The sequence below is a fragment of the Schistocerca piceifrons genome, chromosome 3, assembly GCF_021461385.2.
Source record: "Schistocerca piceifrons isolate TAMUIC-IGC-003096 chromosome 3, iqSchPice1.1, whole genome shotgun sequence".
In the NCBI taxonomy this organism is placed as follows: domain Eukaryota; kingdom Metazoa; phylum Arthropoda; class Insecta; order Orthoptera; family Acrididae; genus Schistocerca; species Schistocerca piceifrons.
Genome location: NC_060140.1, coordinates 726,470,438 through 726,486,021, shown reverse-complemented (window position 1 = coordinate 726,486,021; position 15,584 = coordinate 726,470,438). Strand labels below are relative to the sequence as shown.

General features: G+C 44.5%; 1 protein-coding gene across 2 annotated transcripts in view; it reads right to left on the bottom strand.

Moving 5' to 3' along the window:
• Positions 1 to 15,584, bottom strand: part of LOC124788080 (major royal jelly protein 1-like) — a 64,366-nt gene that overhangs the window by 11,815 nt on the left and 36,967 nt on the right. For both annotated transcript variants that reach the window (XM_047255176.1, XM_047255177.1), the window contains exon 4: positions 3,307 to 3,486. In XM_047255176.1, the coding sequence (XP_047111132.1) occupies positions 3,307 to 3,486 (180 nt within the window). The remainder of the gene's footprint in view (positions 1 to 3,306; positions 3,487 to 15,584) is intronic.

Genomic DNA, 15,584 nt, shown 5'->3' with positions numbered 1-15,584 from the left:
TCCGGACACTGCGAGAGGGCTGTACAAGCAATGATCACACGCACGGCACAGCGGACACACCAGGAACCGCGGTGTTGGCCGTCGAATGGCGCTAGCTGCGCAGCATTTGTGCACCGCCGCCGTCAGTTTCAGCCAGTTTGCCGTGGCATACGGAGCTCCATCGCAGTCTTTAACACTGGTAGCATGCCGCGACAGCGTGGACGTGAACCGTATGTGCAGTTGACGGACTTTGAGCGAGGGCGTATAGTGAGCATGCGGGAGGCCGGGTGGACGTACCGCCGAATTGCTCAACACGTGGGGCGTGAGGTCTCCACAGTACATCGATGTGGTCGCCAGTGGTCGGCGGTAGGTGCACGTGCCCGTCGACCTGGGACCGGACCGCAGCGACGCACGGATGCACGCCAAGACCGTAGGATCCTACGCAGTGCCGTAGGGGACCGCACCGCCACTTCCCAGCAAATTAGGGACACTGTTGCTCCTGGGGTATCGGCGAGGACCATTCGCAACCGTCTCCATGAAGCTGGGCTACGGTCCCGCACACCGTTAGGCCGTCTTCCGCTCACGCCCCAACATCGTGCAGCCCGCCTCCAGTGGTGTCGCGACAGGCGTGAATGGAGGGACGAATGGAGACGTGTCGTCTTCAGCGATGAGAGTCGCTTCTGCCTTGGTGCCAATGATGGTTGTATGCGTGTTTGGCGCCGTGCAGGTGAGCGCCACAATCAGGACTGCATACGACCGAGGCACACAGGGCCAACACCCGGCATCATGGTGTGGGGAGCGATCTCCTACACTGGCCGTACACCACTGGTGATCGTCGAGGGGACACTGAATAGTGCACGGTACATCCAAACCGTCATCGAACCCATCGTTCTACCATTCCTAGACCGGCAAGGGAACTTGCTGTTCCAACAGGACAATGCACGTCTGCATGTATCCCGTGCCACCCAACGTGCTCTAGAAGGTGTAAGTCAACTACCCTGGCCAGCAAGATCTCCGGATCTGTCCCCCATTGAGCATGTTTGGGACTGGATGAAGCGTCGTCTCACGCGGTCTGCACGTCCAGCACGAACGCTGGTCCAACTGAGGCGCCAGGTGGAAATGGCATGGCAAGCCGTTCCACAGGACTACATCCAGCATCTCTACGATCGTCTCCATGGGAGAATAGCAGCCTGCATTGCTGCGAAAGGTGGATATACACTGTACTAGTGCCGACATTGTGCATGCTCTGTTGCCTGTGTCTATGTGCCTGTGGTTCTGTCAGTGTGATCATGTGATGTATCTGACCCCAGGAATGTGTCAATAAAGTTTCCCCTTCCTGGGACAATGAATTCACGGTGTTCTTATTTCAATTTCCAGGAGTGTAATTTTATATGTGTTCTTGAAAAGTGGATACCTAGCCGAACTTCCTGCACAGCTTGTAGCTGCCAAGGAGTTGGCGTTGCAGCTTGACGCTGCGAACGTCTATGATCACTGTGGCGCGCAGTTTTTCATTCGGTGTTCATGGTACAAGTTATTGGTTTTGTTTCGAACATTTCTTGCATGTCGACGATGTCTATTTTGTGAAGTGTAATAAACACATACTATGTCAGGTTGATATCTGCACCTCCCTGACATTCATTTTCTGTCGCCCTCATGATATACATGATGAGTCACTAGTAGTTAATGTTTTTCCTATCGTAATTGCTAACAGAACCCTTTCAAATGAACCGTGATAACAAAACCCATTCAAATGAACGCTACTAAGACGTGAGCTTGCGACCACGCACTGAAGGTTTCCTTGTCACATTACGTATTCTTTAGTAACTAGTTTATACATTTCAATCGTGTCCTGCATCGACAGAAGTGTAGTAAATCGCTGTTTTTAAAAGGCATCCCGAACGTCTAGCTCATCAGCCACTATCTTCTCCTCATGTGAAGTATAGATCTGAGAACCCATTACCTAGGATAATGTAGTGGTAGTAACACCACTAAGCTGGGCGTCGCGAGTTGCCAGTCGTCTGCTTTGTCCAGTTAATTACTATCGAATGAAGTGCAAGAAAAGGAAGGGCTTCCAAAAAACAATTTCAGAGTGCACAGTAGTATCCTGTCCTTATTTTTAAAATCAGTTGTTAACCAAGGACCATTTCAGAGAATTTTGTCCGGTGAATACTTGGCATGTTAGTAGCAAATCGTAGCATACTTTTTATTTCAGGAAACGTCCAAGCAGGCTCAGGGAAAATGAAAAGCTGAGTAGGTGAAATATCAGACAAAACAAAGAGGTACAATCGATCATACTGTTTTCACGTATTCCCAATACTTACTGTGACTGTTCCTATGATTAGTACGACAATTATTCTGAGAAACAGTTTTCTTTATTCCCTTTAATACCTTCATTATTATTGCAGTTTAATGTTGTAAGAAGAATACGGACGGTTAGAATCTCATCAACTTTCCGAACGATACGTTAGCCCAAGTCGACCAGGAGACAAGATGAAATCGATCATGAGCATGTAGAAAGAACTTTCTCACCCTGAGTCATTTACAAACACCATAGGGAAATTACCTTAGGAGGTCCAAACGAAAATTTGAAGCAAGGTTTTCAGCTATGAGTCCTCTTCGTTATTCTTCGGTTAACGTGATGTCCTGTTTTCAAAAATCTGGGTTTCAGTTGAAATTGAAGTCAAAATACATTTTTTTTAAGTAATGCTTCATGGAAAATTAGTTTCATCACTGATGTCATCTTTTGCGATATGCTGTAGTGTTATCAACATAATCGTTAGTTCAAAATTAGGCTCCTAGGCATCAAGTAAATTAATAGAAGCCAAATTTTCATCACACTGAGCACAAAGGACCTGTTAGCAGACGTATAACCTGTAAAGAACAGCAGTTACAAGTTTGTATCCTAATTTCAGTTCATATCATCTGTCATCAAGGAGCATTTCTTGTAAGTGTAGGATTATATTGTTAACGATTGAAATTTGTTGTGAATGAAGGACGCCACATAGGAGATATTTGGTGTTTCAACATCTTTTCAAATTTGTGGTGGAGAGCTGGGGCACTGCTCTGGAAAAAAGGCATTTCTGAATTTTTTAACTGAATAACTGAAACTGGTAATATACATGTAGGTCTTCTTATTCTCATTTAATCTTTTCCTTAATTACACAAGCTAATGATGACAACAGTCGAATTGTGTCAACAATTTAATAAATAAAGATCCGGCAAACGACCTAGACAATACCACTTCGCAAAAGCTAATAGTAATAATCAATCCATATCAAATCATGCAGACATATCCTATGTGTATTTACGTTTACAGTTTAAACTTACCACAATGACTGTGTACAGTGAGTTACATGCTGAATTCTCGATAACTGTCGTACTTTTAACCTCATCGGTTAGCAGATTGAAAGCCACAATTTTGGGTGGACAGACATGATTAGGACTTGTAGTGATGTCCAGAACGCCACTGTCAAGGGCGTACAGCGTGTCGTCATCCATCCATGTTTTCTGAAACGAAAACAAGAAATATTTAGCAGTACAGGAAAACCTAGGAGTCCACTATTATGTGTACGCAAACAAAATCTCCCTCTCTAGTGAAATGTGCAGCACAATGAACCACTGTAATTGACTACACCTATTTTTAGGTGGTGGTGGTCTCGCGGTAGCGTTCTCGCTTCCCGAGCAGGGGGTCCCGGGTACGATTCCCGGCGGGGTCAGAGATTTTTCCTGTCTCGAGATGACTGGGTGTTGTTGTGTCGTCTTCATCATCATCATTCATCCCCATTACGGTCGGAGGAAGGCAACGGCAAACCACTTCCATTAGGACCTTGCCTAGTAAGGCGGTGAGGGTCTCCCGCATCGTTCCCCTACGCTCTGTAAAGAAGCATGGGACTTCATTTCCATTTTTTCCATTTTAGGTTACGCTATAACCTACATATACGCTATTCGTGATTATATTTCATTCAGACTAACAGTAACACACTATTTGACAGCTGGTAGCACTTTCCCCATCTTTGAGCAGCGATGTGCAACAGACTGTTGGCAACACCAAAATACACGTAGAAGATAAAATGTTTTGTTTGCTGCACTGCCACTCTTTACTTTCTCTCTCCCTGTCTCTCTCTCTCTCTCTCTCTCTCAAAACACAAGTGTGTCCTTCAGTAGCATTACTGATGTGACTTTCAGGTTAAGATATATACTTGGTGACTAAACGCAACGGTGGTTCGATCTTCATACCAATTCCTTTCCAATTAAGTAACACGTCTGAACTATCTGCAATATTTATTAAAATGAGTAATTTTTTTTCTATGCCGAAAGTTGCGTATGGTGCACCACTTGTTAGAAAGCACACTAGACCCTCAATTTATCTGCCACAATGTTCCTAGAGATCAACACATGCACAAACAACCATCACTGACAATCAAAAAGGACCTTTAATGCGTTATATTAATGAAATGTCATATTTTCGTAAAATTCAAGGATAAATGCATTTTTTAGCTTCATAAAAATTTAGATCAACATAAACGGCTGCTCGGTCTCATTCTGTCAACCAGTAACAGAACTGCATTTGTGACAACATGAAAACATCACTATCTCGTAGTTCAAACAAACATTGCGGGCTCTTCCCCATATTCTAGTGGTACACAACTTTAGGCTTACCACTTGAGCAAACGAACGGCCATCAAACGTAGTTATTTCATCAATTTAAACTCTGCAAAAAGCTTTACGGTTGGTAGAGGCACAATGATGAGACCACCATTACATACAGTCAAACCATCCCTTCTGAAAAGATCCAAACGGCACTGAATGCTTGTGAACTTATTTTTTGAATCTGCTATAATGTAGTAAGCGTTATTGGATCCTTCACTTTTTGCGAGTACTGCAACATATGGCCACGTTCCTTGACCAGTAACTGCTATCATCACGCATTCCCCAGTCGTATCCATATTTTTCCAGATGCTGCGTTTATAGTAATTTGGGAGCCTAGTCTGCACAGTTGCAACGGCTTCTTTTTACAACAGCAGATTAAATCTTTCTTTCATAGTAACTGTTTTCACCACATTCTCCAGAACTTGCATCAGAGTTAGCGCTTCGTGTTATTTCGTAATCGCTTATGCATGGGAAATGAGATATAGTTGTGAACGTTTTAAAGATCCTTGATATTATAGTTCCAGTTGGTAAACATCACAGAGCTTCTCGGTATGGTAATTACTAACCATGTCTTATCAAACATAAAGCTACGTTGGGCAGTCACGAATTACAGCAAATATAAAGACAGTCAATAGCGTCAATTGTATTTCACTATAACATAGACCGGTGTCTTCTTCCCCCTGATACAGTGCATGACGATCTGAAACATTAGAGAAAAACTTCTAAAAACGTCAGGCGATAAAAGCTCGTCTCTCTACCAGCTGTATCATAACCTCAAACAGGTGTAAGTTGGAAACTGATCAAAAGTTGTATTAGCCAGTCAACAATGACAATTATATTTTTCTGGTGTTAAAGTGACGTATTTTCTTCTCACCCGGCTCCCTCTACCGCATATAAAACGATGCTTCGTGAGGTGAAGCATTATTGATTTCATGGCAAACCTCGCGTATTGTGAAAATATGCAGTTGAAGTGATAAACCACAAGAAAGTGCTCTCCAGCCGTGAAAATTATGAGTAACGGTATGTTTGTGTTGTTTGTGTGTGTGTGTGTGTGTGTGTGTGAGAGAGAGAGAGAGAGAGAGAGAGAGAGAGAGAGAGAGATACGTGAAAATAGCGTTGTAGGACATAATTTGAAGGCTTATAACTTCCTTTCACCAAGTGGGTACAAAAATCAGTCAGGTTTTGGAGCCAAGTGGGGCACTGGCAGCAGTGTGTGTTTGTGTGTGTGTGTGTGTGTGTGTGTGTGTGTGTGTTTGAGCACGCGGGAATACACCAAATCCTACCCCTCCCACGCCACTCTTCCCGCCGCCCTGCATGTAGGTAACATAGGTGTGTGACGTCATGGGGTCAGCACTAGCGACATATGGATACTAAGCTTATAAAATGCGGTACACTACCGCTACATACAGGGTGAAGATTAATAAAACCTACAAACAGCAAGGACATATTCCTGAGAGGAAATGATGGAGGAAGAAAGGTGTTTTGAACATGTGTCCGGAAATGCATCGTTGCCACGTTAGATGGTACAGATGAATGGAAGTTCCTCTGACCATGTTCCGTGTGTTCCTTGTGTGTTGCAGGGTGTGTAATGGATTAGCGTACTGTAAGCAGCAGAGTGATACGATATTCATGTCGGGAACGATCCCAGATGGTGTCTCTAGATGGCCAAGCAGATGGAAGTCTTCGAGAGGCAGCACAGCTATACCAAAACAAGTACCCTTAGAGAAAACAACTATATAACACAATACTTCAAGCTCTTTGTGGTTGTTTGCGTGGTCATGGATCCTTTCGGACAGGCGAACGTGCAGGGAGGCTCCGGGCTTTGCGTATACAAGATTCGGAGGACCGGATGCTACAGCATGTTGAGACGAACAGGAGTACTAGCTTCTGGCAAGTGGCCCACCAACATCCTGTAAGCCTAAGTAAGATTGTGTGTATCCTGCGTGATAACCGCAACTATCCCTATCACCTGCAACGAATGCAAGGTTTTTCAGCAGCGGATATCCCCCTACGGGAAGGGTTTCGTCGATGGTTTTTACACCAGACCATCGCAATTATGGGATTTCTGTCATCAGTCCTCTTTAATAACGAAGCAACCTTTATTAGAACTGGCGTCATAAATCTGCATAGTTGTTACCAGTGGGCTACAGACAATCCTTAGGGAATGGTTCAGGCACCTCATGAGCATCGGTTCTAGCATCAATGTGTGGGCAGGGATTCTTGGCGACCACATATTTAGACCTGGTATTATTCCTGCGGAATACTCTGCCTCCGCTGCTTAATAATGTGCCTTTGGCAATACGTCCGGTTATGTGGTTTCTGCATAACGAAAAACCAACGTATTTCCGCATTACAGTTCGTCGGCACCTCAACATCATCTTGCCCGGACTTTGGATAGGACGCGGTGCCCTGTAGCAAGACTTTCTAGATCATCGGACTTAAACCCCATGATTGTTTACCTTCGGTGGGATCTGCGACGCTATTTGGAGAGGGGCCAAAACGTGCGAAAGAGTGCGGCAATACATGAAGCGACATGTGAACGCGTGTGCGTTGCATCCCGTGGAGGCCAGAACATATATTGCGACGTGGATGCGATGCAGCTCTGTACTGTGTCCTGGGACGATTTGTTGTCGTTGCACACATACCGTCCATTCACGGACACATGTTCTAAGGACCTTTTTCCTGCATTACCAGTCTGAAATACGTTTGCTACAGTTTGTCGATTTTATTAGTGTTCATAGGGAAGAAGGGGAGGGGAGGGGGAGGGGGAGAAGAGGGAAGGGAAAGAGAAGGAGAGCACCGTTTACACAATGAAAGGGTTGCAAATTTTAGGTGATTGTCCTCTTTTGTTTCGTTAACTGTTCGAGATAACGAAACATTATGTTCAACAAATGACAGGTGGCAAAAATGCACGTTATTGTGTTGTATAGTTAATACATTTAACTCTTGCATCACCCGAGATATCGAAACAAACAGGTTTTAGCAACCAACATAAATGAATATGTTATGAGCCCCCAATAGACTAGCTATAGTAAAGGAGTGGTAAGATTGCCGCTGGCCCTAAATTACTGATCGACACTATTCGGAACGCTTCGTGTTTACTATTGTTTGTTTCCAGCTTTAATTAATTTAATGCTCCTTGCTAAAAATAAGAAACACGTTTGTAGACTGCCGTCTCTGTAGAGCGTATTCTTGAACCTTTGTTCCTCCCCTTTAAATATTTATACCATAGCAGCTGATCGCTACTAGCCACGCATGCCCGTGAGTTGTCAGTACTGGAAGACAGACGATAAGACATTTCCCCTCTCACATCCTGTAATTCCGTGATGGCTGCGCTGCTTATCTGTCTGCCCCTGATGTAAGCTGCCAACTTTACTTAGTTCACGGCAGAATTTACAGACGTCAATTAAAATTAAGCACATCTTAAAATATTACTGTGTCTGTAATTAATTTTTGTTTGTTACCTCAGGTGGAAAATTACTCTGTTAAGAAGATCTTAATGTTAGCTGACGTCTTCAGCTTCGGCTGTTATTCACTAGAGGCAAGCTAGCATAAAACACGTCTGAGAACAATGGGCCACACGAACACCTGATCCGTGCCGCATGCGGAGCGAGGGCCGCAGTTCGAAGATCACACACCTGTACGGAGGTGTAGATTAGGGTTCCAGTAATCACTACCTTATATGACTTGAATATACCGTCTCCTACGATTGTTGTAGACTGAACTATATGGTAACTTCTACTGTATCAGAAGGGGCTTAAAAGAAAGGTTTAAAATGTGTGTACGTACTTACGTTTAAGTGAACAACTTTTGTGAAACCAAGTAATGAGACAAATGGTTTGACAGGAAGACCGAGTCTAGCATGGGCGTCCCACATGGCAGTGTTTACAGCATAATAGTCGAGTCCAGTCGCCTTGCCTTTCAGTGTTAATACGTTTCTCGTATATTTTGAAGAAAGATTTCAGTAAATACAGTATCACGTCCCATTTCGGGACATACCTTCTACTAATACCAAAATTTACGTGCCCGTCTGCCTACTACAATGGGATGGAAATCTAGTATCGTTATTACATTTCTCTGGCGTTACTCGTGTGACAGATTCATTCACCAGGCTCTCCGTTCCTCATAATGTAAATTCTTTATTTCACACCGTGACGCCTGCTTTAATTTGTGTTTGGTTGGATTAAGTGGTAATGTGCAGTGTGCACAAATTTGTGGAGATGTTTTATTTTGTTTTCGTTAGATGGAAAAGTTTCTATTGCTAAGTATTCTGTTTAAATTCCATGTTATTTTTCACCAACCTCGTAGACGCATTTGACGCGTAACTGGTTCGGGGCATTATACATAACGAAAACATTTTTCTAACTCGGTATGATTAGCAGCTGAGTAACACACCAGTTTGTAACCAAGGTGAAGTCTATTTATTGCTTGGTAATCTATATTTTATTACTCATAATGGACCATCAATCCAAAATGAACAACAATAAGTTACACACTCTTCCCTGATGGAATATTCACAGCTAGAAGTCGTCTAATCATGCGGCGGATCGTGTACGACCCACCGGGCGGTATTGTAATTTCCAGTTTTACTGCCGGACACTCACTGAAGTAATACCACTTTGGCTCTATGATTTCTTCGTGGAATGTTATTTTCTTTCTCTACCTAAAACAAATAGTTCCTAAGAAAATCGAAAAGCTGTCGTGCTCCCTACTAAGAAGTCGCTTCCTACCTGTTGGGTACTTTACGCTCGTAATACTCACGCAAATTCTGGGAATTACATTTTCAATTAACCTATTATTATCTGTCGCATGGCGCAGTGTCACACCTTGATTTTTCAGACGTCACACACAACGAGCTTCCAGTTGCATTTGTCGTCTATCTATCATATTGTAATTTTCTGACTGGCACAAAAGGACCGCCACTGTTCTTTTTTCTTTCAAAGTAAACACATTATTCACACATAAAAACGAGTATCTGTTTTTCAGCTGGAATTCTTTTCACACATCTTCTCTTGGTAACGTAAGTTCCCCACCATTAGTTACAGGTTTTAAAATGAATCTGTTACCTCACGTCACCGTCAGCAACCATTCCAAAGTCAGTAATACGTAGTGTACTTGAAGCTAAATTTTAAGATATCTGTTATGAGACAATCTTTCAAAAATTTACGTTTTTTTTTTTTTTTTTTTTTTTTTTTTTTTTTTTATTTGCACATGTCGGGGAATGAAGACTCCTACGCCATCTGTTGGTGTTCTGTAAAGTCTGTACATTGTGCTGCCCTCTGCAGCGGATATATTTCTACGATAACTGTAAAATGGACGGGTGAGAATAAAGGTGTGTGTGAGCAGAAGTTTTACTGTGTCCTTGATTTCACTAGTGTGTAGCAACATTTTGGTGCCGAAACCCGGGAGAACATGAAGAGATAGAGTGCTACTACACATTAAAGAGGACTCGACGCCGGCGGAGAAGGTTTTGAGCGACTTCAATCTCAAAATCCGGTCACGTCACGCCACGTTCAGCTCACACAGATAAGTTGCGGCATTGCTCTGAAACTGTAGCAAAGGACACTGCGGGGCGATTGATTTGTATGTGATGTTACTTGATGCATGTTTGTTGGTGGCAGAGCAATAGAGGGCAGTTTGCGTATTATTTGCAAAGCACAAAGGGGACTTGCTGAAGTATTGGTAGACTGCAGCGCCATCTGTTAGCAACAGCGACCACTACTAAAGATCGCGGAGGTTGAAAACTGCACGGCCGCGCCATCTCTTGAGAACTACAAACATCACTAGGGGCTGCTAACGGTTCACACTCCAGGACAGCGCCATCCCTTAGCGATAGCATCCAACTGACGGGATGTCTTGACCTTGAACGCACTCTCGCGACAGAAAGCAAAACCACCAACTCACCATGGCAGAAGCAGTAGCTACGAACTTGGGGAGGCTACGCCGGAAGCGGACGACCTTGCGATCGAATGCGACGCGTTTCGTCAGCCAAATAAACGCCTTCGATGGTTCTACAGCTGCAGAAGAAGTAGAACACTTCCAGGAACGCCTACAAGAAACATTAGAAGAGTTGACCCGACTCAACGATACAATACAGGACTTGCTGGATGACTCTGAATACGAAGCCGACACGGAAGCTTGTGAGGAATATACTGATAAATGCAAACGCGCCCTCCGAAAGGCGAAAGGCCTTCTAGGAGGAGCGCGCTCGGGAGACAGAAACGTGACGTCAGCGGCTCAACAACACGCCTGTATGGACATAAAATTGCCTACTATCAAACTGCACGCATTCTCAGGGGATATAGAAGCTTGGCCTCGATTTTGGGAGCAATTTACAGCGTCCATAGACGAGAATCCGATGGTGTCAACAATGAACAAGCATGTATTCCTCCGTGGTTACCTTGATGGGGAACCTAAGGACTTGGTCGATGGCATTGCTGTTACAGCTGATACATATGAGCAGACTAAGCAAATTTTGAAATCCAAATATGGGGATAAGAACAGAATTATCCAAAGTCACCTGGATTTCTTGGAGAATCTTAACACTTCGACTTCAGGCAGTCCAGAGGCTCTCAATTCCACCTACATTGAGTGCCATAAGCGCATCCAAGCACTACGAGCACTAGGAGAAAATGTCGATTCTTATGGGAGAGTGCTTGCACCCAAACTTCTTCGAGCCTTTCCTGAAGAAATTTGCAAAAATTGGCTTGTTCATGCCCGAAGACAAAAGATTGAAGAAGGGAACCTCACCCACCTTATGGAGTTCTTAAATGAAGAGGTGGAAGGAGCTATCAACACACGCAAAATTCGTGGAGATATTGCACCACACGAAAATTACGTACCAACAGCATCTACCTTCCACGTAAAGGTTAAAACGAAGAGGGACAAGAAGAAACAACAGAATTCAGAGCCCTTCTGTGTGTATTGCGGCGAAAGAGGACACTGGGGCCAAGACTGCCAAAAGATTGCAAGCTTGCAGGCAAGAATCGACGCCCTCAAGACAATGAACCGTTGCTTTCTATGCCTGAGACGTGGCCACAACAGAAATCAGTGTTTCAAACGTGGAAAGGCGTCCTGTGCGAAATGTAAGGGGGAGCATCACATTTCTATCTGCAGTAGCCATATCACAACAGTAAATAAAATTGAAACTATGACTTCTAACTTCACATACCTGCAGACTGCTCGTGTGAGTATCACAGGACCCACTGGTAAGAACAAACAGACACGTGCCATCCTGGACACAGGGAGTCAATCGAGTTTCATTCACCATTCACTGATCGAATCTCTCCAACTAAGTGTCATTGGAAGCACTACTCTCGAGATAACTACTTTCGAATCCAGTTACAGTTCATCACTCTCACGGAAGAAGGTGCAGTTTAATATGATGGGATGCTCCACTAATTCCCACATATCAGTAACAGCCTTTGAAAGCATAAATAATTTTTCACAGCAACCAACAGTGCCACAAGATGTAGGAGATATGGCCTTGAGGGGTGGTACACCACTCGCAGATCCTGATTGGAGCTGATTATTACTGGAGAATCGTGACTTTGGAACAACCAATCAAGGTATCACCATCATTGGTTCTTCTCCCAACAATCTTTGGATATGTTCTCAGTGGAAACAGATCTAGCACCACCGTCAACAGAGCAACTGTCAACTTTATTCAGGGCAGCTGCAGTGATATATCTGATGAGTCAGTGCGCCGATTTTGGGACCTGGAGACAATCGGGATAACAGAACATCAAGAGCGAGCATTAAAACCCATGGACCACCCCTTTTATCAGGAATTCCGAGAATCATACTGTGTGGAATATGGCCGGAGAGTTGTATCTCTGCCTCGAAAGAAGGATATGCCTCTCTCCTGCAACCGAACAACTGCTGAAGCGCGTCTTCGCTCCTTACAAAACAAGCTGCGAGGGAATGAAGAGCTGAAGGTCATTTACCACGAGACCATGTCGAAATATATTGAGAAGAACCAGGTAGAGGTAGCACCTGAGGACTGTACTGCTGGAAACACATTCTACCTGCCACACCACATTGTGAAGAAATGCATCAGTGGAAGTGTGAAGTATAGAATAGTCTTCGATGCATCCTCACATGAGCCAGAGCCTCTATCGCTGAATGATGCCCTCGAAAAGCGACCAAATTTACTTTCGGATATTCTAGCAATCTTACTACGATTCCGCACACTTCCAGTGGGATTAGTGTGTGATGTGGACCAAGCTTTCCTGCAGTTAACGTTGAAAGAAGAAGACAGAGACCTCACGAGGTTCCTTTGATATCGTGTTGAGCAAGCTGGAAGTGGTGCCTACATGTCCACAAATGACGTGATTACATATCGCTTCAAACGTTTGCCATTTGGACTTGCACCAAGCCCATTCCTGTTGTCAGCTGCCATAAGGGAGCTAGCAGCACTAAATAGTGAAAAATATCCACTATCCTCAGGACTTGTAAACAAGTCAGTGTTCATGGACGATTTCGTAGCCAGTGTTAGAGACAGCGACACCGCTGCAACTGTTTACCATGAACTGACAGAACTTTTCCAGCAGATAAGTCTTCCATTGTCCAAATGGGCGACTAATTCGAATGATCTGAAGGCAATATGGGATGTCAAAGGCCTTGAAACAAAGACCACAACCCAAGTTTTAGGAATTAATTGGAACACAGAAGATGACTCTATATGTAGTGACTATGAGAAGATAGCTGAAAATCTAATGGACAAACTGGCTACCAAGAGAAATGTTCTTCGAGCAGCTGCTCAGTTTTATGACCCCCTGGGTGTGTTCACTCCTGTTGGGATCGTTTCAAAGATAATTTTCCAAGACACATGGCTGAGGGGTCTTACATGGGAGGAAGTTTTGCCCACAGATCTTGCATGTCGTTGGCACTCATGGGTCTCAAAGCTTCATCATTTGTCATCACTACATATTCCTAGATGGATAGGGGCGCTGGGCACAGGTGGCTCTGCAGATGTGCAGGTATTCTGTGATGCATCTGAAAGAGCCTACGGCGCAGTTTTGTATATAAGGACATCTACTGAAACTGGATACACTGTGCACCTTGTCTGTAGCAAGAACAGACTGGCTCCTATCAAGAAGGTAACTCTACCCAGGTTGGAGTTACTTGCTGCATTGGTCGGATCACGACTCCTTCATTACTTTTGCCAGGAAACAGGGTTTGATGCCAACAGAGCTACCTTGTGGAGCGACTCAACAGTTACTTTGGAATGGGTCGGAGTGATCCAAACAAATGGAAAACATTTATCTGTAATCGTGTGACAGACATATTGACATACACCACACCCAGCCAATGGAGGCATTGTCCGGGAAGCCAAAATCCTGCAGATCATCTCACACGGGGACTAGAAGCAAATCTGCTAGCCACTCTTGATATCTGGTGGGGTGGTCCACCATGGCTTTCAGAAGACAAGCAGTTCTGGCCACTGGAAATCTCAGCCCCACCTCCTTCAATGCCAGAAGCCAAAACGAGAGCAAATGTCACTCTGATCACCATCACTGAACCACTACTGGACATTGCAAGGTTTAGTTAATATTGGCGAGTACTGCATATAACTGCCTTTGTATTTCGATTTATCAGCACAACAAGAAACAAAAATAGAATCTCCGGCAGTTTTAGTGCGTTGGAATTACAAAATGCCCGGACTTACTGGATCAGAAGAGTTCAAGAGGAACTATTCACTAGTGAACTGTCTGCATTGCGTAAGGGAGAACAATTGCCCATGGAATCAAAGATTGCTCGATACAATCCCTTTATATCGGATGGCATCCTTCGTCTTGGTGGTAGGCTGCAAAGTGCTGCACTGTCACACTCAGAGAAGCATCCAGTTATATTGGATGGATGCCACCATTTCACTGAGCTTCTCATCAGACACACACATGTAAGACTGCATCATCTCGGTGTGCGGATTGTGTTAGGGGAACTGTGAGAAGAATTTTGGATTCTGCGAGGACGACAAGCTGTTCAGAGAGTTCTTCACTCTTGCCTACCATGCAAGATAATACACAGTCGCCGGTATGAAGAGATGGAGGCCCCACTACCACTGGATAGAGTTCAGCCTTCAAGACCATTTGCAGTAACAGGCATCGATTTTGCCGGACCATTATATGTCAAATCTGGACATCAAACAAAAAGGTCCTAGATGGTCCTATTCACATGTGCAACAACACGGGCCATTCATATTGAACTTGCAACTGACATGTCCACTGACAGATTTTTGATGGCCATGCAACGCTTTGCAGGACGTAGGAGCCTACCAGTCACTGTCTACTCAGACAATGCTACAACATTCCATGCAGCCAACTCAGAACTGGCAGAGCTTTTCAAAACCATGCACCATACTGACGTACAGCTCTACTGTGCCCACCATGGAATCACTTGGAAATTCATACCACCACGTGCGGCTTGGTGGGGAGGCTGGTGGGAACGCATGATAGGCTCAGTTAAGCGCTGCCTGAGGAAAGTTCTTGGTCGCTCCCAGGTGGATGAAGAGAGCTTAAACACCACCTTGATCAGCATAGAAGCCGCAATAAACTCACGACCCGTCACTCAAGGAGAGAGCGACACTGCATTGACGCCAGCTCACGTTCTGAATGGTGGGAAATTAGTAACAATTCCATGTGGGCCAGAGCCAGCAACTAGAAAGGACCTTGCCAGGGAGTTCCGACTCAGACAAAAGGTCAATGACGACATCTGGCGCAGGTGGAAGACAGAATATCTCCTGCCTCTAAGACAATATCATGAGGTGAGGGGATACCCTTCGCAAAGGAAACCGAGAATTGGAGAGGTTGTTCTGCTCCAAGAAGACAGCAAACCACGGCACTTGTGGAAGAGGGCTGTGGTAGAAGAAGTGCGGCATGGCAGAGACAGTAAAATACGGTGCATCATCCTCCGCCAGCCAGGTGGTATGAAGATCTGTCGACCGGTCCAGCTGG